General features: G+C 43.9%; 1 protein-coding gene across 1 annotated transcript in view; it reads left to right on the top strand.

Moving 5' to 3' along the window:
* Positions 1–27,178, top strand: part of EBF2 (EBF transcription factor 2) — a 193,828-nt gene that overhangs the window by 7,141 nt on the left and 159,509 nt on the right. Inside the window, exon 6 of the mRNA XM_060155686.1 lies at positions 4,070–4,138. Coding sequence (XP_060011669.1) covers positions 4,070–4,138 — 69 coding nt within the window. The remainder of the gene's footprint in view (positions 1–4,069; positions 4,139–27,178) is intronic.

Here is a 27,178-nt window from a genome sequence, read left to right as displayed (position 1 = left end):
ACTTTTTTCAGGGAAAAAAGTTCCTTCTCTCACATTTTAAGAGTCAGTCATCACAGTCAGTGATTAAGGGATGAATCAGATGCTCTGTTTCTCAGTGGGTACTGCACACACTTAGTTTCATTTGCAAGGTGTTCTTGGGCATACCTGGGAATTTTCCTGAATGGTTTTGTGTTCTGTAATCTTTAGTTAAAAAAAAAAAAAAGCTCATAAACTGGTGTTTAGCTTTTAGGCGGCAACAAAATAAATCTCTTTTAGGTATAACTTTTCTCTCCTTTCCCCAATGGTCTCCTCTCCCCTCTTCCCTGCTTTAGTTCATTTTGCCGTTTATTAGCAAGGAGAAGTCTAGTTGTTATGTCGCTGCCAGCCACCCCTGTGCCCTCAATGCTCAGAGGGTTAAAAGATATTATAATTTGAACAGAAGTCGTCTCAAGGCCTACAGCTGGCTAATAACAGAGTTGTATTGAGCGCGAGCAAACCCCACAGCTGTGACTTTTCGCCACAAGGCGCAGGCTAGACGGGGCCCTAATCAGATGGGCCAGCCGGGCAGTGAGGCCAGTGTCTTTATCGGCCAGATGGTGTGAATTTAGACACTTTTGTTATGCAATCGCAGGGAGGAGTTGGGGAGAAGAAAACAAAACAAAAGCCACCATGCTGTGCGCTTATTTGAGTTTGAAATTAGAGACAGATTTTTGAAAGTTGAGGGTTGAATTTTAAAAACGATTTTCGAGGGGAAAGGGCACACTGGCTGGTCTCGAGCAGGAGTTTGGCTGACTGGACACCCTGTGTCCAGGGCTGGGGCTTTTTTCCTTTGCATATCCCCCATCTTGATCCCTTTCTGAAAAGTGCAGGTAAGATTCAGGATTGGGAAAAAATTTCTCATATTTCCCACCTCCCATCCCCAACTGGCTTGCTTTTTTTCTCTTTCCCTCTCCAAAGACCCCCACGAGGAGACAGGGAGGGTGGAAGAGGCCTGTAAGCAAACTGAGAGTATTTCAGGTAAAAGGTTCTCCAAATAAGGACCAGAATAAAATATGTCAAACCAAGCCAAACGAAGAGCTTTCATTTTCATTCATTAGGAAAAAAAGAGTACTTCTGAGCCTCCCCGTGGTAGTTAGGGACACAGCCTTAACCTAGTGCCAAATTCAGTTGCCTCTTCTCTTTCTTTGTTTCCCATCTTTTCCTATTTTTTCGTCTTGTTCAGTTTTTAAAAATACTTTCAGACTTGGAGAATGGCTTCATAGAAAATAACCCTAAAAAGCCTTTTCACGAAAGTAGCTGAACCTGAAGTTGGTCACTCAGGCTTTGTCTCTATAGCAAAGGAAGGGAGATTTGAGCTTATTATCTGAGTAATTCAGGGACCCGGTTCTTCATGTCACCTCCCCACATCCTGATCCCAGAGCGATTGTTTGGGGAATGTGGGTTCATGAATGTCTTCTACTCTCCATTTCCCTTTGCTTATGTTACTATTGCTGGCTTGAGGACGGAATGTCATTTAAGAAATGAAATAAAGAGTAACTAGGACATCTTGATGAGACCTTTCTTTTTAAAATAGAAAGAAAGAAAGAAAAAAAGAATTAGCTTTGGCTAACCAAGAGAAATTTTACGAAGAGCTCAGATGGGGTGAATACAGTCCACTCCTATAATTTTTATTCCTTCACTATTATAGTCCGACAGCCAAGTGTCTGCTACATCTTTTCTGGGTGTGAAAGTTAGAGATTATACTTAAATATGTTACTGTTGGAAAATGGAAGATTGGGTCCTAAAGTTTCTCTGCATTTTTCTTGGAGTATCATTTCCTTCCCTGAGTTGATTCCCCACATTGTATTACACTGGCACCAGGCTTACATTTTTATCTGTTTTTCTTTTCCTCCAGAGAAAGTCCCCATGGAAAGCAGCTGAATTCAGCTGAGCAATTTTGCAAACTTACTCGGCCTCCTTAGAATCATTCCTTCTCAAGCTAAATAGATTGCCACATCCTGAGAGTGCTCTCTTGTAATTAAATTGTACTTAGAATCGCACACAGATTTGGGTTAGGTTGACATGCTGGTGATGTCAAAGAGGAGTCTAGTTAGAAGGTCTTCAGATAACTAGCATGTATAGGGCTTTTTGAAATTGTCTTGCTAAGAAAAAAGGTTTGCCTGAGTTGCAAAGGTATTATTCTGCTGACTTAAGCAATAGAAACAGGAGAGCGGGGAGACAGGGATGGTGGCGGCAGGAGCAACGGGTGGGGTAGGGAGTTGGGAAGAGAGACAAAGGTTCTGGGAGAGCAGCCGGTCAGAATTTTTATTGGTGTTAATCTTGAGATGGAAATTTTAAAAGTTAAGACCTAATATAATTTCAAACGCAAACTTATTTCCGCGTCCCAGTGGCGAACTCTGGTATTTAAAAAACTTGAGACAATTTTTCTTTTACTTCTTACTAACTTGATTAAATGTCTTACAACCTCATTGTGCCCATTGGCTGAAAGTTTTTTTTAGCATCTCTCAAGGATTTTTAACTTTTTGAGAATGGTAGAATCGTTCACTGAATAATCCACACATCCCTGCATGAGAGAGATGGACTTAAAATTTTTAAAAAATATCTGTCTGTTTGTTGGTAATTCTGTAGAGTATCAGAGAGGGCAAGCGCACTGCGCAGAACCAGAAAGCAAATCTAAGACTGGGATGGTGTTAGGCCTTTGGGTCCCTGCTGCCACAGTGACTTTGTCTTTTCCCTAATCTGTCACCACTGTCGAATCAAAGGATGCTCAGGGAATCTCATAGCCTGTGCCCTTCTCAAACCTAAAAGAGACTCTGGAGGTAATCTAGTCCAACACTTTAATTTTATAGATAAGCAAGGCAAATCCCAGCGGGGCGAAAGAGATTTGACTAAATCCATGCAACTGGTTAGTGACAAAGTTGGGTTAGACGCCAGAGCCCCGATTCCCACTTTACCGGTCCTTCTATCGTGCTGCATCGATCTTAAACTATACAGAAACTATCACGGGAAGGGCAACACTTACATAAATTTGGTTATTGCTAACATTTATGACACATATTCTCCAACTGGTGTGGATGATAATGCTTTTCTTATAAGCCATGTCAAGGCTACATCCTTCACCAGCTCCTGTTCATGGTGGACCACATGCTTGGATGAGCCGAGAGGTATTTAGAAGTCTTGTGGTCCTGACAAGCAGCAGACAGGCAACACAGGGATGTGATTTTCCAGTGCTTCCAGCCACCCAGCCTCCCTTGCCCTTTTCATATTTGTTCTCTTTAGGTCCTACAGAGCCCTTCCCATCTGTTGTATTTGCTCTAGGGCCCCCTCTTTCTCTCTTCCTCTCAGATGATTCCGTAAGCATTTCGCGGGTATCTACCTGAAACCCAGCACTTTGCCAGTGGAAGTCTTGGGACGCCGAGTTTGCAGGATGGGGCTTCCGTGCCGAGTCCCATTTCTGTTCTGGACTTGTTGAAAATTATTGGAGATATCACTTTACATCTCTCTGCCTCATTTTTTCCCCTATTTGACAAGGCACACCATAGTTCCTGTCTTCTTTCTTCATCTTTAGAAAATAATGGAAATGAATGAATGAATAAATGGTTACAAAGTTCTCTGAAGAAAGATATTATATAACTAAGGTTTATAGTAATCCAGGCAGCTACTTGGGGTCTTTTTCATACATTTTCCTCTCCCCTGTTCCTTCAAGTATTTGTTAAGACACAAAGATCTAAAAATATATGATAAGAAATACAATAATAAAATCATTCATCACGGAGCTGGAGGTGACGTTCTGGATCTTAAAATCCAATTGTCCATCATTCAAATTATAAATATAGCTCTCAGAAAAGTTGTAATTTTCTGAGAATGACCCAGTTTATAAGTCGTAGAGGAAGAGTTTGAATGAAGAGTCTGGGTTTCAAGTTTAGCGTTGCTTTCGAACATGGCCATACATTCATGCTTAAGCAGCTGATAGTTGAGCAGTTCCCTAGGACGTACCCGTTTTTGTGAATGTTCTTACATTGTATGCTCATTGTGTTTTCTTGATTTTAACGCATTTCTCTTACTCTTTTGGCCCCTCCCCCATCTACAGTCGATGTTGCGAAAAGAAAAGTTGTGGCAACCGAAATGAGACTCCTTCAGACCCTGTCATCATCGACAGGTAGGGGGAAAAAGTGATTTAAAAAAAACTGTTTCTGGTTTCTTTCCTTTAGAATCTCAACTCTGAGTGTGGATCACTGGGCTTTGCCGTAAGGTTGGTTTCATTTTATCTTCAAGGCTTGGAGCTGGTCCAACATGTGTTTTCTTGCTTTGGTTGGCCTTTCTTGGAAGAAGTCAGAACCTTCCTTTTTGAACATATGTCTCTAAATCTATGATGGGATTATTTTCCAGGTGCACTGACTTAAGCCTAATAAGGCGTGTGTGGATGGTAAAAGATGGTAAAGGATGACATCTCTCCCATCTGGCAGGATAGGGTCTCAATCAGTTTCCTAGAAGAGGCAGTATATCCCAAGTTACGCAGTAACTTTCTTATCATTCTCCGTGATTGTGCTGTTGGGCTTGAAGACTGTCAAATTAGATTATGGTTTAGAGGATGATGACAAGCTCTCTGTTGCACTGAGGGAGATTCCTTTCTACCATAGAGGGTTGCATTCTGGGTTCTATGTTTTGTTCAGAGTGGGAAAGATTCTTTGGGACAAGATGCTAATTCATTGAAATATGATTTCGGCATCCTCAGCTGTATGTTTTTGTGATTGGAAACAGAACTTACAAACCAATGAAGGAATACCAATTTAACTTCCAGCAATCATGTAATTTTTAAGAAATCCCATATTCCCACCCCTAATTTTTTTCTCTTTCGTTAAAAAACGGAATAATTCCCTCTTGCTTCTTTCTCTGGGTTTTTGTGTTTCTAGACAGGTCCTGAAATGGATTGGAGAGACCACAGTCTCCAAAGTTGTTATTCCAATATTCCAATGAATTCTCAGTTGGGAGAATGGAACCTCTGGCATTCTTCCCAGAAAGCCAGCTTGCTTTCTTCGTGGAAAGTATAGCATAACCCTAGGAATGAAGAGGCTGGAATTCTGATCCTGTCCTAGCTTCTGACCTTGGACAAAGCACTCAACATCTCTGTTCAATAGTATCGTGAAGGGTATACCTGGAGGGTATGGCCTGTTGCTGTAGGTTTCAGAAGGTAGCTAAAATATCCATGGCAGTTTTGCAGTATTCTCGGAGATCTTTGCAGGATGATGATAGACAAATAGAGAATGTTTGCTGGATGTATATGCTGCCGGTCTTAGGGGGTTCAGGTGACATCAATTTAGGGAGCTCTGGAATTTTTTTAGTTTTTCTGAAAGCGCACAGAAGCTTAAAATTAATGAGTTGTAAGAACTCTTGGGGGTCAGCTGTCTTTGTCATTTGATGGGTGAAAGGACTGAACTCGGGAACAGTGACACGACTTGCCCGCGGTTGCCCAGCTGGTTGGAGCAGAGTTGGCCCTAGAACACAGCTGTCCTTACTTCTGGCCTGTGATCCTCTCACTGCCACAAACTTTTCCTCCCAGCACTCTCTGTCCCAATTTATGTGATCACACTTGACATGATTTCCCAACTTCCTAGGATGCACTTGGATCCCCTGGGGAATATGGAGCCCATGAGGGCAGCCTAGACACGGATGCCGTCCTTTCCAGCGTGTCCACTGAGCTCACTAATCTTCATCTAGTCTTTTTTTTTTTTTAACTAACTTTAGCTCCTCTTTCAAGAGGGTACTCTAACCTCATGGTTGTTACATCTTTTCTTGTAATCAACAACCCATAAACCAGCTTTAGAAATGTTTACAAACCCGTAAATGCTCACCTGCACCTTACATCTCATAAGCACACATCCTGAAGGCTCTGCACCTAGTAGCAGTTCTTTCTCTCAGAAACTATGTAGAACCTGAACTCGGGGAGAGAGCCGAACATGCTATACGTAATACACACGTTCATGTACGTAGGTTTTCGGCATCTATGGAGAGGAAAGATTCTCAGGTTATGTACCTTCATTGTTTGTGCTAGAATGCTTTAAATTCTTCTGGGAAGGTGGAAATTGAATTTTAGCTGCGTCTTAAGGAGCTTTATGTGACTGTGGCATTTATTTTTACTAGCCTGTGCACCATAAAACAGCCCAGCGATGTCTCTGCATCACTTGAAATATGTGTTACTTCCGAAATGTTGTGCATCTGCACATGGAAACATACATACCAAAGGGTGCTATAAATTGACCCGGATCAAATTTTTAGAGAACTCATCTTATTATAAACAGATGCGTTGGTTCGGCTTCCTCGTTGTAGGGATCTTGTTTGAAGACACTGCTCGTTTCTTCACCGGAATCTTGCTTCTTGCTCCTGTCTTTTGGGCATTCCTTTGCCTTCTTCCCTTCATGTGTGGAAGGGAAAGGGGATTGAAGGCAGGGTTCCATTTGCCGGAGGTGGGATGGGTGTGTTGTGTCCTCCAGGGCTTGAGCGGTGCCTCTGGTCCCTGGGTTCAACACCTGCCGGCTTAGAGATGTTGAGATGACCCATGAGCACCAAACGGGTGCTAAGTAGTCTGTTTTGGATTTCCTCTGAGTAAATATGTAACTCTCTTCTTTGCCCTTGTTCCTATAACGCCAACTAATTATCTCCTCCCCCTACTCGCTCCATCTAACCAGATGCAGTTAATTTACACTGTCTCTCTTTGAGTTTTCTCACGCAATAGGCATGTTCCACTCTGGCTCCAGGGAAGTCTGTTTATTCCCTTGGAATTGTGTACGTCCGGGGGAGGGGAAGGGGCGGATCAAAAGTGGTTCCCAAATATTCACCGCCAGGGATCCCTCTTATTTTTTCCGTTGGTGAGCCAGGTTCTGCAAGATTTTGCCTGCCAAGCTGCAATTAACAAGTAATAATCCAGCTGTAATTTCATTTTTATTAACTGAAGACGTACAACAGAATGGGAAGGAAAAAAATCTCATTCCAGAAATGCCCTTGATCTCAGGACTTCCCTGGCGGTCAGGATGGTTAAGGCTCTGCGCTTCCACTGCAGGGGGCAGGGGTTCGATCCCTGGTCGGGGAACTGAACTAAGATCCCACACGCCATACGCCGCAGCCAAAAAAGAGAGAAATAATTGAAAATTAAAAAAAAAGAAATGCCCTTGACCTCATCAATGACCAGTCAGAGTTTCTGATCTGGGCCAGAACCACCAGTGTTACCACACTAACTGGAAGGACTGCCAGCTTAAACACGAAACAACTTGACTTTTCATTTAGCCCACGTGGCCATGTCTTGGGCAGACATTCCATCGCCAATAGGCTGTTTGAAATATGAAAAAGAGCTTTCACAACCTCGTGGACCCTTAAGTGAAAATCACTGGATTGTACAATAGGGCGTCCATCAGAGACTGAGTTCTCCATTTCCTAAGACTTAGCCCCAGACTGGGAATATTTTTTCCCCGTCTAAATGACTCCCTGCCTTAATCTCTCTAGAAACATAAATTTAATTTTTATTTTCAATTGTCTTTTCGGCATGCTTTTGTGAATTCTTGGGCAGCCACACCCCTCTCCAAAAACCCAGGCCAACACACAGCCCAGCAGGACTTGCTGCTGAATCAGGGGCCTCCAGGAGAGCCTTCCTTCTGTGCAGAAATGTGCGCCCAGAGCGGCAGTAGGGTTTATTCATTTTGAGTGTAAAAATTCAAAGTTCCTACCTGAAGAAAACTCAACAAAACAGAACAGAACAAAAGCAACAGTGAAAACATAATCCATACCGAGGTCTTCAGCCTACACCTTGTGCATAAAGACCTCTGTGTGGTCAATAAAAATAAAAGGGCTCAAACGGATTTACGTTGGTGGTTTCAGAAGGAAGCCCTAATTCAACCTTGTTTTTCATGGGCTGTGCTTTCTTTAGACTCTCTTTTCTCTCTGAAACTTCTTCTGAACAGCTACCGCATCTCTGGGCTCAGGAGACTTCGGTGGTCCGTGGGAAGAGGATTTTAGGGACAATCTCACAGGCTTGGGAGAAGGAAAACGAGTCTTCACCGTTCCTGTTCTTGCAGCCCCATGAAAAGTCAGATGGGAGGAGGGGACAAGAGTTCTTTCTGAATCTTTGTAGGCTGTCCCTGCCCATGTGCACACGAGTATGATATTTTCTGTCAAAGGGCAGCTCCAACCTGTTTCTCACATGCAAAATATCCCAGACTTTTGTCTTTGGATCCTGGACTCCTATATTTATGAGCTCAGCTTCCAGAAGGACTGTTTTAAGTTTCTGTAACTTTTATTTTATTTTTCAAGAAGCCAAACAAGCATCAGAATGATCTTCATTCAGAAGGTTTACACAGAAATACCTGGTATTTATTTGCCTATGAGGCCTTTTCCTGATATTATCTCCCTTTTAAAAACAAATTTTTTTTCAATTGTGGTAATATATATATAACATAAATTGACTATCTTAAACATTTTTAAGCGTACAGTTTAGAGGTATTAAGTACATTCACCTGGCTGTAAAACCATCACCAGCATCTGTTTACAGAACTCTTTTCATCCTCCCATATGGAAACTCTCTCTCCATCTCCCCCTCCCCCCAGTTCCTGGCAACCACCATGCTATTGATACTTTCTCTATGAATTTGACTCCTGTAGGTACCTCATATGATACTGTATTTGTCCTTCTTTGACTGGTTTATTTCACAGCATGATATCCTTAAGTTTCCTTAATGTTGCAACATGTATCAAGATTTCCTTCATTTTTAAGGCAGAATAATATTCCATTGTCTGGTTGTACTACATTTTGTTCTATTTGTCTGTCAATGGACACATGGGTTGCTTCAACCTTTTGGCTACTGTGAAAAATATTGCTATGAATATGGATGTACAAATATCTCTGCGAGTCTCTGTTTTTAATTCTTTTGGGTATACAGCCAGAAGTGGAACTGCTGGATCACATGGTAGTTCAGAGAACCATCATGCCACGTCCATAGCAGTTATGCCATTTTACATTCCCACCAGCAGTGCGCAAAGGTTCCATTTTCGCCGCATCCCAAATTACTTGTTATTTTCTTGTTTAGTTTAGTGGGTTGTTTTTTTTTTATCGTTGCCATCCCAATGAGTATGAGTTTTTTCTTTTTTGAGTGAAGCTTTCTCCTGCTACCATCTTGGAAGGCATCCTCACCTGCTGCTTTCCCCCACTCTGGTCCAGGCTTCTCGTTTGCCCTCCCCCTGCCATCTGGCACATCCTCTTCCTGCTTCTCTCTGCCTCACCAGCTACCTTGTTCTACCAGAGAAGTGTTTGGTTCCTCTTTCGTCTGGACCACACTTCCTATTCCTCTCTCCGTGTATCGCTTAACTCCAGAAAGTGTTATTGGTGGAATGGGAGCTTTCAGAGAATAACTGTGGGTAGTGAAGCCCTTATGGACCTTCCGTGCACGCTAGAGGGTGTGACATTAATCCTGAACACCGGAGTTTTTCTTTTGCTTAATTTATCAAATGAACTCCGTATTGATCTCTTCTTGATTTGTGGTGTAGATTCTGCTTTTAACCCCACTGTCCCTTTCAGCATAGAAGCAGCATTTGGATAGTAGTGAACTGTAGGTCAGATTTACGTCCACAAAGCCCAGTGGATTCTTACCATCCTAGGCCACCCAGGCTGGTTTTCGGTCTGTGACCACTCCCTCCCTCTCCCTAGAAATGGACAAATCAGATATATCAGTAGTGACTCCTCCTGAACGAAGAATTCTGTCTCTGAGAAGGATGGATAAGAACAATACTCAACATTTATCTAACATTTAACTGGCACTTATGGTATGCTGGGCACAGTGCTAAGCAATTTGTGCTCACTAACTAATCTTCAACAGTTGAGAAAAGTCTTAATTTTACAGAGGAAGAAATGAGTCTTAAGGAGGTAGTTCACAAAGCCAGCTTCCGTGGTGAAATTGGAGTGTCGTCAGCGGGTGGAAGTTATGGAGAAAAAGGGTTTGGTGTAATAGAAGGAGAAGCTTCCCAGAATTTAGAGCTGTTGAGGAACAGGAAAACCTGGTGAGCATGGTTTGAAGACCTCCTGATGGGAACACTAGAGAGAGGATCGGTTCTCTGGGAAGTGGTGGGCATCGCCGGCCTCTGAAGTATCATTTAACTCTGAGATTGTGCAAGTCACGTGCAACGGTGTGACAGGTTTGACGGAATATCGGTCCCCAGAGAGACAACATGATGTAGCAGGAATGGCCCTGAACTAGGATCAGGACACCTACTTCTGACCCCAGATCGTTCACTAACTAGCTGTCTAATGTCATGGAGGTCACGAGCCGCCTCTCTGAGCCTCAGTTTCCCTATCTGTAAAATGAAGTGCTTTGGATTAATGGGTGAGCTTTACATTACCTTCCAGCTCTAAATTCTCTGCTTGTAGCAGAGGCCCGGGTTTGGGTGTCAGGCATGCTCATTCATCATCCTTGCTCACCAATAATTTACAGGAGCTATTCACATGTGCCTTCTCTGCACAGACTACTGGGCATAGGGGAGCCCAGTGCTGGGAAGAGTCTACAGAATCCTGGCCTTGGGCTTTTTTTTAATTTTTTTTTTTTAGTGAAAATTCCATTCCCTCGGAGAGGTTTAGATGTTCTCACTAAAAAACGCAGATTATTTAACCAAAGTGAAAACATCATTCTTTCATGTTCTCCTTCCTTCGTTTTCTAGTAAAACCTTTGCTTGTTTCTTGGCCATGTGGGGAGAGATACAGGTAGGAGAAGGGACTCTTCTAATTTCTGGTGCAGAAGAATGTCCCTTTGGGTTGAGACTCTTCATTGGATGACAACCTGAGGCAAGTGGGAAACAAGAAACAAAATTCCCTTTGAGAAAATCATTCTCCTCCTCCTAATTAAAGAACTGAAAAGTTGTGATCTTCATTTCTGTAATTGGTTTAATTTTTAAGAATTATACTGTCTCCACCAGACTGACCAATCTTCCTAGACTTCAGAACTTTAGCATTTGACACAAGCTAGCCTAGTTGTCTATACATCGATTCACTCCGTCATTCATTCATTGAGTAATTTTTTCTGTTGTTCAGTTATTAAGCTAATATTCGTGAATCCCTGGCACTGAGTGGCCATCAGGGAATACCACAGGCATGGTTCTGCGCTCAAGGAGCTGACAGTTTAAATAATCACACAGAGAAAAATACATTTGCAAACTGTGAAAGTGCTTTGAAGACTAGGTGAGTGAATGGTAGACAGGTTTCAACTTTCTAGTCCCATCATTTCTTTCTCTAAGAATCAACATGGAATCAAAATGTTTGTCCCATCAAACAGACCTCGAATATGCCCCCCGTCTCCCTCTGCACACATCAGTCCAGCCTGGAATCCCCACCGCCAACTCTCTGCCAATGTAAATCTGATTCCCTTTTCAAGACCTTGTTTAGATTCTACCATTTGAAACAAATCAATTCTTGTAGCCAAAGTCTTTTCATTGACACTGTCACATATACTCGCTCTCATTAGGATGTATGGGTATTGTTATCTTTTTCCCTATGTGGGCTTGCCTTACATTTCCAACTATATTATAATTCTTGGATGTCAGACAACATATGTCACTTAAGTCTTGACTCTAATATCATTAGCTCTGTGATGGTGTTAATAGTACTACCTCTTCCATTGAGTTGTTGTGTTAAATCGTTAACGTGTGTATGGTGCCCCTACAGTGCATGACAGAATAGATGCTGTTAAAAAAGTCATAGCAATTATTCGCCTGTGTCTCTCAGTGTCTAACCAGTGGCTTGGATACCACAGACACTCAGTAAATATTAGTTGGCAGATTAATCTCTGACTGCCAAGCATCAGAGAGTTTGGATGACGGAGTCTTTTGCCAGTTTATACAGGACCTTTCTTGTAAGTACCTGTATTTGACAACTGCTTAGCAATCTTACCCCCCAGGGGCAGAGTGGTACAAAACAATGCCAGGAAGAGAGCGCTAGGGTTGTAAGGCAGAATGAATCATTCAGGAAATATTTATCTAGGGTCTGTCGTGCCATGGATGTTGCAAGGTGCTCTTAGGGCTAATAAGATTGAGTAGACACAAAGCTTTCCCATCAGAAGCTTACAGTTCAAATGGAAAAAACAAAAGATGTGCAGAAATAACTGTGATGGAATGCAGAGTGTGAAAAGTGCCACAAAAGATGTAGAGATAAAAACTCTGGAAGAACTGAAAGTGGGAAGATGAATTTCATCTAGGCAGCGGTGTATGTGGTGAGAGCTGTAACGTGGACATAGGCAGGTGAGGTCAAAGGGCATTCGAGGAGAAGGAAAGCATGCAGGAAAAGGCATGTGGAAGGGAAAGAATTCCTTAAATCTGCTGGTTATTTTAGAGGTGCACGGATATGTGTAAAGGGGGACAGTAGGAGAGGTTGGAAAGATTCTTTGGGCCCAGATTTCCGAAGACTTTATATGCCTTTACAAAAGTGTGTTGACATTGTTGTGTTAGCAGTGGGAAGATATCAAAGGATTCTGAGTAGTACAATTAGATGAATGTAGGGTAACCTATTCGGAAGACGTTACGATAGTTCACAAATGCGTTTCTTTTCGTGGCTCTTTGGGAATATATGGGTTTACCTGCCAAAGCTTGGGCATTATTTCCATCACCCTATACCATCAGGGATTGGGAAGGTGGGCACAGGCTTCAAATTTTGTGAAATAAAATGTTTCGGTTTCTGATTTTATTTCTTTCAACTTCTTCTGGACATGTGAGCCTTCTTCCACCAGCAGCAGCTGGGAATCAGTTTCTTCCTTGCCAGATACCAGTCACGGAGGTGAAAGGCCCATTTTCTCACCTCTCCACACCCCACTTCCCCTCCCCCAATATACCCACCACTCCGAAGCTTCTGCTGGTGTTGCCACTCGTCCCCATGAGTATGCGTCCTTTGTTCACTGGAAAGCTCTGATCCTTTGCAAAGAACTGCTGTTGCACCATCTGGCAATCTGTGAATTTTTCAGTAGCCTGGATGTTTGTGAGAAAGCAGAAACTCGGAGGCCAGACCTGAACCATCTATAAGTAATTCTTTAGAAAAGAGGGAGAAAGACCAAAACCAGTTCACCTTTACTAGCATCCTCTCATTCAAAGTACTTGTGCAGGTCCCCTGGATCAATGCCCATTGAAAGTCAGAGGGCCAGCTGGATGTAGGGGGTTGTTCAGAACACATAATGGTCCACTTCAACTTCCAGCTTCTTCCTCATAAAATTGTGTGATGTTGATTAAATGGCAGGTTTGCCAGGAAGTAGATGAGTCCAGAAGTGGAAGAAAAGTACTCTGAAATGGTGCTGTGCTGGAAATAAGAAATAGATATTTGTCTATAAGAAAGGTGTCTGTTTCCAAAGTTGTCTATCTGGCTTTCAGGGGACCAAAGGCCCCGGAACCTAGGAAAGATAAGACTACATGCTCACCCAGAGAGAACTTTCTAGAACTTCCAGTTCTTTTCTCTCCCTTTCTGTTTGAGCAAACAGGGCTGGATACGTTCTTCTGGGTCTATTTTTGACCCAGCCAAGAGGCTACCAGACCAAATGGCTGGAAAATAGGACACATGTCCCAAGGAGATGACAAGGTCGTTATCCGCAGATGATATGCAGATTTAGGATTACCCACTAGGGCTTGACTAGATTATTTGTTGACTGAAATCTTGTAAAAGTTGTTCCTTTTGTGACTCTGTTCTGGGCTGCACAGTGACCTAGAGTTGCATTGGAGGAGGTATTTGATCAGAAAGGAAAGTTATTGAGTGACAAGATGCCCAAAGCATGTTAGGCAGCCAAGACCCAAGTCTATAGGGAGTCAGCATCTCATCAGTCTGGACCAGGTAATTAATTAAATGATTGTCCTCCAGAAAAGTTCTGCTCTAATCTTAACCTTTCAGCCCCCTCAAGACCACCAAGGAGCCAGAGCTGGTGAGAAACACTGCAGCTGCTCCCGTGTAACAGGAGCTTTCGAGAAGGAAGTAAGGGAGAAATTCCTAGTCCCACTGAAATAATGGCAGGAATAGAAGACTTTGGAGGGGTGGAACCACTGGATTCAGGCCAACACTTTGGGGTTAACACCTCCATTTTTTTTTAAGGCCCATAAGGTGATGGGACTTTTAAAAAAGAGAACTTGCAAAATGGTGGAACGCTTAGGGTCACTGCCCCTCTGAATGCTGTTATACGTAGCCCCTTCAATAAAACCTCTGAGGTGGGTCGCCGTGGAGACCAAGAACGAGCCTGTTTTTTTGTTGTTGGTTTTGGGTCCAATTTGCACAATTGCACAGGATATTTTCATGATTGATTTAAAGCTAAGCACATAACTCATTGTGGCTAGGTACTGGCTCTGTCATCCCATTTCAGATGAGAAAACCCACTTGAAGAGCAACTACTCCAGGGGCTGTGTAACAAGCAGGTCAGAGACTCAGTTGGGATTAGAGACAGGATCTCTAGCTCCCAAGACAAAGCTGGGATGGTCTATGAAAGCTGAGGGAGCGGGCAGGAAAAGCTATGGCATTCACGTCGATACACTGCTACCGTCCTGCAACGCTTCTAACCAGACTGAGCTTCGGAGGACTCATCCCCTTCCAAGCCAGGGGTCAGACTGATGGCATTTTAGCTGACTCTAGTAGTCAGTTTGTACGTAGCCAGTTTCTTCTGTGCAAAAGGCTTTTTCTTACTCCAGAAGAGGTGAGGTTGTACGGAGGACATAGATTTATGACCCGTGGGTCGAGTGTTTGAAGTGACTATTATTCCTGTCATACGATAATGACTGTAGAATAATCTCAGACCTGGGTTTGACTACCCTTTTGCCATTCATGCATTCACCCATTCACTCATTCCTCCCTCTCACTGAATCTGGAGTTGCCAGATTTAGCGCATAAAAATATAAAATGCCCAGTTAAATTTAAATATCAGATAAACACGAATGAGTTTTCTTTTTAGTATACATAAGTCCCAGTTAAATTTGAATTTCAGAAGAACAACAAATACTGAAAAGTATGAGCCTTTCTCATGCAATATACTTACACTGAAAAAGTATTCGTTGTTTGTCTGAAATTCAAAATCACTTGGGCATCCTGTGCTACCTGAATCCCAGTTTCTTATCTGAAGAATAGGGAAGGCAGGGCTGCCTTACGGTGCTGGGAAGGGGAGAGAGATGCGTGAAGGAGCTCGGAGCCCCAACTGGCCCCAGGGCCAACCAGCACGTGTACGGTCCCTCCTGGTAGTGTGTTTTCTGCCTCCACCTGGGGCTTATCACCTTTGCCCCACATGTCCGTGTGGAAGTTGATTCACACTTAGGAGATTCAGTTTGGAGGCTGAGAGGTGAGCAGGAAGCTTTACTGGGAACCAGTGGCATTTTGGGGGCCCCTTGTCTTTGCCAGTTTCTCCCCCGCAGCCCCGTGTTCTGTCTCTTCTCTCTCTTTTGTCACCTCTCAGTGCCTTGGGCTCATGTCCCATGTAGTCCCTGTTTTATGGACTTGTCGCCTCCCCGGCATTGCTTTTGCTTCGAGTCCACCGTCCACCGTCTCCTGTTCACTCTCTGCCTTTCCTGAAAGCCTTTGTTCGGTCTTTCCCCGAGTCTCTGTCTTCAATGCTTCACACATGTGGGATTATTTAGGCTCAAGTGATAAATTGCATGAAGTTAAAGGTAAAAGGGAAGCTCCTCTCTCCCGACTTGGTCTGGGCTGACGTTTGAACAAGAGCCAGACTTTCCTTCGGTTTAACGCGAGCGGTCCACTTGGTGCTTGCCCAAGTCAGCGTAGACTGGCTCGTGCATTTTATCATCCAGATGTTGAGTCGCAAGATGAAGTATAACCATCATGTAGACATCTATCTGGGTAATTTAGTGAACTTAAAAAAAAAAATCTAACTTTGAAAATTTGATGTCATGTCGAGTCAGCCCGTGTAGAAAAAGGGGCAGCAGATTTAAAAATTCCTCTTCTGCTTCTCTCGCGCCCCACCCTTGTCCCTGTCTACCTCTTTCACCTTTGTTCACGTTCTTTTTCCTTCCTGCCTTCACCTTTAGGGTCTCCCTTGCTTTCTCCCTGCCTGCCTTGCGCTTTCTTTCTTTTTCTTTTTTTGGTTGAGCCGCGCCGCTCGTGGGATCTTATTTCCCCGACCGGGGATCAAACCTGAGCCCTCAGCAGTGAAAGCGTGGAGTCCTAACCACTGGACCTCCAGGGAAGTCCCTGCGTTGCTTTCTAGTGGCGGGTCTGAACTTGATTCCAACGCAGGTGGTCAGAACTATTGCCGTGAGCAACTTGTCCCTAATGCCTTTCTTTCTGATCCTTCCTTCCCCCTTTTCCTTCCCTGATGAAGAGTGAAATGCTGGTTTTACTGTAGGTGTTCCGTTTATAACTGTGGCTTGGTGGTTTTCACTTCGAGGGGAGCCCACTGAGCTTGTAAATTGTGTTGGATCAGTGAGCCCATAATGGGACCTCCAAACCCAAACCGTGCCAGTCTGCTGGGATTTTATTGTTCGTAAAGCTCCTTCCCTGGGGAGGGATAGAGTCATTAGGTGTGCACAGGTGTGCCCTGCCCTGTCCTTTAAAACACTCCCGTCTTTAGATGAGAAAAGTGCTTGAAATTTTTCAAAACTGGCTCTTCGCTGAGAACGTTCTCCTCCTTTCTTAACCCCGATCAGGTAGGTGGTCTGAGTGTGACACCTATTCTGAGAATTTCCAACCTAATGCAGCACCAAGGAAGCCCCAAGTCAAGGTGTAAGGTCTCCTTGCTTTGTGAGCGTGGGGATGCTTTAGCTTAGGAACTTCTACCACAGAGCCCAGGTTCTGCAGTAAACCTAAGTACTGGCAGACTAGAGCAGAGAGAGCAAGTTGGTGAGTTTGCATGATTTCTATCCCTTGGGACAGTCCGACCTGTGATACTGGACTACTAGGTGGGAATTTCCAAGGGCATGGGCTCAGCTGCTCCCCAGCTGCTCTAGAGTTAAGGCATCCACAGAGGCCTTAACTAGTCGTTACCCCATAGGTCATGGGGCCAATGGTCCACTGACTTTTGGATGGTAGCCTACCCTGACAGCAGGATTCTGTGATGTCAAGGGTTGAGCAGAAGGCCAGTTGTTTTGAGACCCATTCCATCTGTAGACTATCTTGATCTCTTCAGCATTTTTTTTTTTCCCCTAGTAGGAAACTAAAAATGAGGCGTCAGTGACATGCTTCTTGGGGAAGTCACAGCCTACCATTTTTTCGAGTTTTACAGAGCTTAGCGGGAACCAGCTGGGCAAAACTGTGTCAGAAAAAAACAAATTGTCATGTTGGATCTGACCTGCAAAACTGTGGAACTAGCTCTCAGCTGTTACTCAGATGTGATGACCTTGAGAAAAACTTCTGAAAGCTCCCTGGCATCTGAAGCCTAAACTTGTCGCACGTTAGAGAGTTCCAGGCGAGGTTCGGAAACGTTGGCCTAAAGGCAGACAACCCGACCCAGGGAGTAAATGAAAGAATCTCCTTTCCAAACTGAAAATTTTGCCCACCTCTCCTCTGAACTATTATGCCTGCAAAGGGGGAGGATGCCTAATACCTTCCCAGAATTTTGGAGTTCTAAACTGCGCCCCCCCCTCCGCCACTTTGTTTTTTAACCATGGAGCCCACTGATGGTCCAGGGAATCCTGTGGGTCTATAATACCGTTGGGGCTTATTGTCTACATTTAAAATGGAAGGAACTGCTAAATTTAGGTTGGGGGCAGTGAAAATAAAGATCTAATGTTTACCCATCCAAGTTCATGGACCTCTTCCACCTCTAGACGCGTGGCAAGTACCGCCAATGGCACAGTCTGTCCTTTCTTTTATCTCATCTCCACCCTCTCCGTTCTCTTTCTTGCCTCTTCACTTTCACCTCACCCTTGTTCTTTCCTCATTTTCTCTTTTTCCTCTCCTCTCATTTTGTGTCTGTCGTTTTCCTGTCCCTCCTTCCTCTCCTCTCCTGTATCCCTCCCTAAGTTACCGAGGACTTCGGCGGGAGCTGGCTGCCAGCGTGTTTGTCGGTAACTTCGTCTTAGCCGGTCTGTTGCTCTCAATGGCCCATTTGTTTGCTCCTGTGAAGAAGAAGAAAAAAATAACAAAAAAACTTTTCCAACCTATGAGTTCCGTCGTCTCCCTAGGGATCCTTGTTTGAATCTTTGCTGTAAGATTTTTTTTTTTTCCCTATGAAGTACCAAAGAAATAATTGCCTTATCGTTAACAAACAGAACCTGGCTCTTATCACCCCATACCCCAGAGCCTTTGGTGCAAAAGTTGGGCCGTGCCAAGTGCATGCATTAACCTGATACGCGAAACCCCTTTTCAAAGCTAGTCCTTGGAGGACGCTCATTGAGGGCGTTTTTGTCGGGAGGTGGCACGGTGAAAGCACTTCTTACAGTACTGGGTGCCAAAAGAGATTGGCTGGCGTTTACACCTCTGTTACAACAGAAAAGAGTGTATTTTTCTGGGAGGAACATTTTCAGATTGTTCTAATTGTCACTGGCAACGAGCAATCCTTGGAACTTGCGTCTTGCGGGGGGCCTCACTGGAGTTTTAAAGCATCCCTTGGCACAGAGGCTTTTTGGTTCTGTGGTTGAGCTTGTAGCCTGTAAAACGCAAACGGATCATAAAAGCCCCAGGCCTGGCTGCCCACCTCGCCCTGTGAGAGGATGTGGCATAACCTAGAACCCCGGCTGCACTGACAGTGTGGATTCCGAGTTTGTTTCTGGAGCCGTGGAGATCTCCCATGAGAGCTCATTTACATCTCCTAACAGTCTCTTAGCTTCGACCTGTTCATGCTCTGTTTTATAAAGAGTGGAGATCTTCCTTTGGAACCTGGATAAATGGTGGTATCTTCTTCTCTCTTCAATCCATGGTATCATTTTCAGAAAAGCTGAATGTGAAGCTGGCCTCTTTCTGTTCCAATCCAGCATGGGAGCGATATAACTTCGAGTGTCTTTTGGATCTTTAGACAAGGCAGAAGCGCAAGGGACCTGGGGAAATGCTCACTTTGGGGTCAACTGGAATTGCCATTCTTTAAAAGAAAAGTTTTCTTTATTGTGTCTTCTTTGTTCAAATAAAATAAATAAATAAGAAAACTGCACAACAAAACACCAAAAAGATATACGATGTTGCGTTGACATCAGATACTGACAGCAAGTCTCAAAAGATCCTTGGGGAAGCTTTTGTTTGGGGTGGGAGAAATCTTTCTCTTAAGTGTTTCCCAGCATTCTTTCAAGACATCTGGTTCTCTCATTTACTCTGCCTTCTGTGCTTTTTTTTTTTTTTAAGATAACTCTACTACTGTCATTATTTTTATTATTTTTACCCATTTAACTAAATGTGCTGAATGGTGATCCCACATGACAGCTTGTCTCAAACTTGTTTGACCTTCAGAAGTGATGACCTTAACCAATTTTTACTGGCAACTGTCGTGACTTTATTACTCAGGAGGCAGTTTATTTTTGTTCCTTAAAGAGAGAGTGAACAAGAGAGAGTGAGCTTTTCCTAAGATCAAAGACAAGGAAAGAGTGAGGAGGTTATACCCACCCATCTCTGTGCTGGAGCAAAATTTTTCTCTTTCCTATCCTGTTTTATTATTATTCTCAGTGTCCTTATAAAAGCATAAATAAACAAGGTGGAATCTCACCCATGCCTCCTGCACCCACATTTCCTTCTTAAAGCATTTGGGAATCTCCTCTGTTTGCATTTGGAAATTGGGTTGCTGAAGTTGAAGCATTGTCTGAGGTAACCATCATATGATTTTCTTTTGACCAATATAAGTAGAGGCCAAATCGATTAAATACAAAGAAAAATAAAATGAAACAAAATAAAAGGAAGCAAACTGGGTTGATCAGTTCTCTGCTCGGACTTGAGTAGACATAGGTCTGAGTGAGAAGCGTTAACTTTGCTGCCACCCGTCCCCCGCTGCCCTTAGCCTATATCACCAAAACCAAATCTATGTAGGCAGAATGGTAAAGAGGTCCCCAAGTGGAATGAGCACAGTAAATGAATTGCTCTTATCCTGGGGACAGGGTAGCGTGAGAAATACCAGAATAGAGCAGGACCGGCTGCTTCACCCGCCCAGCACCAAAGAGCGTATGTAGGTTTCTGGCATCATAAATCTCAAAGGCCTGCAAACCACTGTGAGAAAAGAACATTTACGCCGTAGCATCCTACCTGGAAATGGAACAATTCCCTTCTAGGTTATTTATGGCAGTCGATTGGGGAAAATATTAGGGCTTTGAAGTAGAGCATTCCTTCTGGTGGGAAGAAAAAGGCTTCTTGAGGTAGTAGAGCCATGGAGGCCATCGTGGTGTTGGGAAGGGGTCTTATCAAGTCCCCTATACCTTAGGAGCTGCTGTCTGCTATCACCAGCATCCACCTATAGTCACTGCCCCCAGGGCTTCCTCTTCCTCGAAGGACTCAGCATGCAGGTGCCATTGGTCCAGGCTTTGCCACACATCAGGAAATTTCAGGACGGTTGTGCAAGGGCTTGACCAAGGCACCAGGAATTTGTGAAGAAACCTCCACTGACACACTGGGCTAGGGTGGAAATCTCCTTTATAGATGTAGTTTAAAATTTGGATTACTAGAGCATCAGTACGTACCACTGGTAATAAGAATGAGCGGCTTCGGGAATTCCCTGGCGGTTTCACTGCCGAGGGCCTGGGTTCCATCCCTGGTCGGGGAACTAAGATCCCACAAGGCTGTGCTGCACAGCCCAAAAAAAAAAAAAAAAAAGTTCTTTAAGAGGGTAGATCTCAGGTTAAGTGTTTCTTACCACAGTAAAAAACTAAAAAAAAAAAGAATGAGTAGCTTCTAGCAATTGGAGCCTCTGATGTGTTCTCCATGTTGTCACCCCACCCCACTGCCATGGCTCTCATACTGTCTCAACTGAAGGAAGTCAAGCCCTGCTATTGACTCAGCTGATTAATCAAGCACTTGGTCAGCCCACAAACGTGTAGTGAGTCCTTAGTAGCACTCAGCACTGTGGTTATGCCATGGGGAAATAGGAGGACTTCTGGTTCAAGGTGGAAGGGCACAGGCTTGTAGCTGGGGAAAGGTGAGCATTTATACATTCCTGATTCTCTCAGCTTATGCACGCACCAAAGAACTCCTAAAATACGCTGGGTATCCCCAGGGCTCAAACTTAGCAAGCAGTGGGTTCTAGAAGTCACGTTGATATTGTTGCTATATTATTATTATTTTTTCTTCTGTGGTCACTCTTATTTTCTTGGTCTACCCATCACGGGACAGAGGTCACAGCCCCGTGACCTTTTCCTAGTGGAATGGACCTCTGAAGAAATCACATGGCCAAGTTTGTATCAGGGGTCCACATTTGTTTCCTCCACTCTTTTAATCAGAATGCTCATTTAATTCTATTCCAGCACCTGTTCAGCAATTAACACCCTACGATTTGCATCTTACCCTGACATTTGCTATCTTTCCAATTAGTTTTTATATCAGTATAATTAGGCAGGGTTATTACAGTGCATCAAGCAGGGTCATGGTTATTCCCAAGCCTTTAAGCACTTTCCCAGATTTGTTTAGGGAAGCCACTAAGGGCAAATGGTTGATTAGGATCGCTGTTTTTCTTCTTCATTCAGATCAGGAGAAAACTGTTTCCCCATGTGGCTCATGAAAGATCAGGGAAAGATGTCAACCTATAAGAATTAGTATTATGTAGTTCATGACTTTCGGGTGAATTTACAGAGGATTATAAGTAAGGTACGTAAGGTGGATGTATTGTGGCTGTTTTCTGTGCGGGGGGCCAAGGCAAGACCGTCACTTCACTTGCTTTGGCTTATCCGTGGCAGGGACAAAAGGAAAGTGAAGGGAAACTGAAACCTTCCAAGTCAGCTTTTTAGTCTGGTGGGGGTCTGGCGAAGAGAGGGGGGGGGACTGTTTTCTTCCTGATGGTACAAGGGGATAAAGAAAAGCAGTTTCGGAGTTCAGCCAGTATCTCTACTAAACTTAAGCTTGGCGTTGTAATTTTTAACCCACGTTGGGAGTATCTGATGAACCAAAACCCCCAAATTTCTACTGAAAAAAAAGTCATTTTAGAAGGCGAGGCTTTGCTGGATCCGTTAGCATATCTATCTATTGTACCCTTGACACTTGGAACATTGCCTAGATACTGTCTACAGGTGATCTATAAGTTTTCCATAATATGGGTTGGAGGGAATTATTACCTGTCATTAAATGGAATGTCCAGAATAGGAACTAATCTGTGATAAGTTAAGATTTAAAGTATATGCCATCTCATAATATATGATCATATTCTATATTATTATATTATAATGTATATATAGCATTTCTTCACATATGCCTAGGTCAGATTCATAGAGTGTTCTCATAAGTGTATATATATAGGTCATACATTAATGTTTAGGTCAAATTCCATTACACCCAATACTAAAGTCCTGGAATTTGGAGAGTCGATTATGGCTGGAAACCAATGAGGACTTTGAAATCTCCTGAAAGGGTTTAGATTTTGGTGGGCCTGGACTTGTCTGTAATGGTATCTGACTCCCCTGCTGAATTGGTAGGATGACACAGCAATATCCGGATGCCGAGTCTGATACAGTTGTTGGAGAAACAATACCATGATTGATGGGGGATGTAATAATGCCAGGTTCCTCTGGGAGAGAATTTTACACTGTCTAATTTCATATCGACAAGGTTTTCTTTTACCTGTGATACAGAATTGTACGGAGTCATCTTGTTGTGGCTTGCCTTGACTTTTTAATAGCGAGTAGAAATGCGATGTAAAGTCCTGTGTATCAGAAAACCAGGGAATCTGAATTGTTGTAACCAGAGCACATCTATTTATAATTTGGGGGGGGGGGCGTCTAGAATTTAAAAATTCCAAGTACTGAATGGAGATCCCTGAATTTTTTTGCCTTAAGAAGGAAAAAGGAGGGCTTCCCCTGTGGTGCAGTGGTTGAGAGCCCGCCTGCCGATGCAGGGAACATGGGTTCGTGCCCCGGTCTGGGAGGATCCCACGTGCTGCGGAGCGGCTGGGCCCGTGAGCCATGGCCGCTGAGCCTGCGCGTCCGGAGCCTGTGCTCCGCAACGGGAGAGGCCACAGCAGTGAGAGGCCCGCGTACCACAAAAAAAAAAAAAAAAAAAAAAAAAAAAAAGAAGGAAAAAGGAGCAAGTAGCATGGGTGGGAGCTGGCGGAGTGGGAAGATGATGATGACTCTCGGGGAGAGAGTCGTGTGTGACATGATAGACGCTGCCTCTCGCCATCTTGATATTTCTTCCTCAAAATGTTGACACAGAGTAGGCGCTCAGCAAATATTGCTTAAAGGAATGAGGGAACCTACTGTTAGGACAGCAGGAACCAAATGGTGCAAGTTCAGTGGGAAAAGCAGAGTGTGGGAAATCGCAATCTGGCCTCTGGAAGAAAAATAGGGAGGAATACAGCTGTTTTACCATTGGCTGTGATTGGAATGATAAAAACGGATGGAGAAATTGCTGTCATCAGTTAATTCACATCTACTTTTTAACTGGAACTGTAGGTTTCAGTGTGAAGTTTTTACTCAGCTGTCCTTTGGGTCGTGGCTTAAATGTCATCTCAGTGGACACTTCCTTCCCAATCCTGCAGTTCCTGGCCCTCTCTCCTGTTTGATTTTTCTCACTGCACTTTTGACCAATTAACATGCTATATCTTTTGCTCATTTGTTTGTCAGTTGTCCCTATTGCCCTCCCTGACTCCCACTACTAAGTCATAGAAAGGCAGAGGTTTTTGTCTTTCTGTTTAGTGGTTTATCCCTAACATCTGGAATAATGCCTAACACACAGTTGGTATCATGACTATTCGTTTCAGGAGTAATCAACAGAAGACCTGCACCTTGGAAAACTTTGCTTAATCTTTCACAGAGAAGGTCAGAGGTATTGGGGTCGCTTTGAGTATATACACCACACACTAAGCAAGAGACAGGGCCACTTCCTTTTACCTGGGTGCCTCACTTGTAGTACCTGTTTGAAATCTGCAAATACTACAAGTAGGGAAAATGTCTCAAAGGCAGAATATGTGTATCCAAGTCCAGAATAAAAACTGTCACTATGTCCATTAGTGGAAAAGTTCAGAACCTCATCTGCCCATGTGGGTTCACACTTCATCTTCGTCTGAATTGATTTCATCTCAGAAGGCAAACACAGAAATGAAAGGGCCTGTTGAATATACTAGATACGTACTTCACACTTTTGGAAGAGAACAAGAGGGAGAATGAGAGCAAGGGGACGAACTCAGTATGCAGGAATCGCTTAGGTGATTCTCAGTTTGGGATTAAGGCACTTTTCTCAGTCTGTTGCAAGTTATTTATTTTTTATTGCATTTTTCTTTGTGTAGTGTTCCTACAGACCATTATTTTTATATGAATAGAAATACACTTATCCTAATGTTTCCTATACTAGTAAGTAGGATATGAAATTTACATACATGCCCTTACGTAAAACTGGCAGAGGCCACCTTCCCTAGAGAGTCCCTTTGACACATCTTCCCTGTGGCTTCCTTCCCTCCTTCCCCTGTGCCCCACCCTACACACACACCCCCTTTGACTTTAAAAACAAAAATAAAATCTCGTTCCTTTAACCAAGACCTACGACACAAGAACTCTAGGAAAATGATATGCCTGCAAAGAAGTGGGAGAAGTAGAAAAATAAACAGGGCATCATTTTTTCTTCTCTGTCTTGGAATGGGAGCAGACGGATTTCGCTCCCCGAGGTGATGAGGTTTCTTTCCTCGCTTCAGTTTTCTGAGCCTTTACTTCTTTCAAGGCTCCCTTTGTAAGTTACCACAGTGAGGTGGGAAAAGGTTACTAGCTCTGGAGAAGGAGCTCCGAGAGGGGGCGCTTGCCTAGGTATCAGTTTTCTATTGATATTACGCCCCTTTTGGCTACGCAAGTGTCCCAGAAATTTGATAACACGTTGGTTAAAAAAAAAAAAGTCCAAATAAATGTTACACTCTCCTGAGAATACTGACAGAATGGCAAAACACACCTGGGAGGGTGCTGCAGAGTAGTAGCTATTTGTGGACTTGACTCTGCAAAGATGCAGTGAGGGTTCTTGGGCAGAGTCCTTTCTGTTGATGGTGCCATCCCATGGTCACTTCTGCGTCGTTGATTAAAGACCTTCTGGGATGTGGATTCCTGGGAGTTCTGAGGATATGTAGGCAGGAAACACTTCAGAAGACCTTCTGGGATGTGGATTGCTGTTTGGACTGAGGTGTGTCTGCCTTTGGCATCGTGCATGGGGACAAAATCAGACTGAGAGAGTATCTGGTCATTATTATTTATCCATCGGCAAACTTTAAGAGTTGAGGTGGGCAGAAAGAGAAGTGACCTGAAGACCTGGGTTTTTTGGGAATACAGTGGGTGAGGACAGCATTTAGAGCCATTCAAAATGGAATTTAAAATGAGAAAACAAGGAGCTTGCTCGCAGCCCAGAAAATAAGCAAGGAAAATATTTCTTCTACCGTTCCTCCTCCTCTCTCTCTTCTCCTCCTCTTACCAGAACAAGTTGGTTGTTTCAGAAACACAACCTAAAGAGAAGACACTGTAGCGTGTGTGAGAGCGAGATTAGCAAAATAATCAATATAAACAATATCACCAACGGTATGCAATTTCCTTGGGAACAACCCCTGGTTACCAGGATGCAATTTCAGTTGCTTTAATAAATGTAGTTTGCCTTTATCCCTAAATAGCTCAGCTGATCAACTGCTGAGTACTTGTTTAGGGTGGGCAGCGGTGGGGAGAGGGTTAGTAACTTTTGCTACAAATTTGAAGGTGAAGCCTACCTTGGAGACATATATGCGTGTGTGTGTATATATATTTTATATTTTATATACACACACATGCACATATATATACGTACATATATACATGCACACACAGATGCATGAAACAAAGTCAATGTGCTTATTTTATGCAGGTAGTACAACGTTACGGACTTGCTGAGTGTGGGCAGGTAAGTGTCTACACATCAGTGCCTCTGAGCTCTGCCTCCTGGGAAGGCATGTTGAGGAGGGACCGTGAGAAACAGCACCCTCAGAGTCTGATGCCTCAGGGAATATTCCCCCCGGCGTCTCGCCCTTCCTGCGAGCAGGCATTCCGAGATGTCATAAATAAATAAATAACATTTGCCGTTGTTTAGAAATCAATTAATTTGTAAGTTGAAAGGTCAGGCAAAATATTTCACGATTTCCGAGGCCGCTCTCAAGCTGCAGCGGGCGCCCGAGCAGTAGCTGTCAGGATGGGGCGCCCAGCTCAGCGCTCAGCTGCTCCGCGCCCAGAATTTTCTGCTGGGGGGACGGGTGACCGCTTGATTAGTCGCTACTGGGTTTTGTTCAAGGGAGAGCTCTGCATGGTTGCATTTTAACACCTTCTCCACGAAGCAGGAGGCCAGCACAGGGTGCTAAATTCCTGTCTGTGGCTGTCTGTGAAATAAATCTGTGTGTTGTGCCGTTCCAAGCTGTCAGCAGTGGTTCACCCTGATGGGCCCCTGAAAGGAGTTTCCTTTCTGTCTGTGGAACAGTGAGCAGCCACTAGGGAGCTGTCTTTAGCTCAGATTTCAGAGTTAGCTCATTAGACCAATAACAGCAGACACTCTCTTCAACATATTCACAAAGTTATATTATGAGAAGGGGAAAAATCGCCCGGGCCACCAGACAATGCTAATATTCGGTTTCCCCTGCCTCCTGGACCAGGCGAGATGGGAGATGGAAGGGCTCCGTCACCTTGGGCACCCCCTCCCCACCGCCACGGCCGTGCAGGTTCCCCCCTCTGCCGCCCCCCCACCCCCCGCGCCGCGCCACCTTTCCTTTCTGATGTGTGACCTATCTCCGTGACAAGTTTATTTATCAAAGTTTCTTCCCTTCCTGGCTGGGGAGCATCTCTCATCCATTTTCTTGTTCCTTCTTAACAGGAGTCTCAGGCATTGGTATCTGAAGTGGAGGGCGGCCAGGGAAATGATTATTCCATGTTCTGGCTTCTCTGGCTCGTTCTTCCAGTGCATGTTTTTCCTCTTGGCTCTAGGATGTCAGCAATCTCCTCAGATATTTATGTGAGATTCATGACATGAAGCCAGGAACGACATTTCTGAGTGGGGTGTTTCCCTGCAAAACAGTTTTGGCCCTATCCTCTCCTGAGCTGTTCAACCCTTCTCCAATAAACATTCCAGGATGGCTATACCTCTGTGCCCCGCCTGTTATTGGCAC

The sequence above is a fragment of the Lagenorhynchus albirostris genome, chromosome 7 (assembly GCF_949774975.1).
Source record: "Lagenorhynchus albirostris chromosome 7, mLagAlb1.1, whole genome shotgun sequence".
NCBI lineage: Eukaryota > Metazoa > Chordata > Mammalia > Artiodactyla > Delphinidae > Lagenorhynchus > Lagenorhynchus albirostris.
This window is presented reverse-complemented; position numbering and strand designations above follow the sequence as displayed.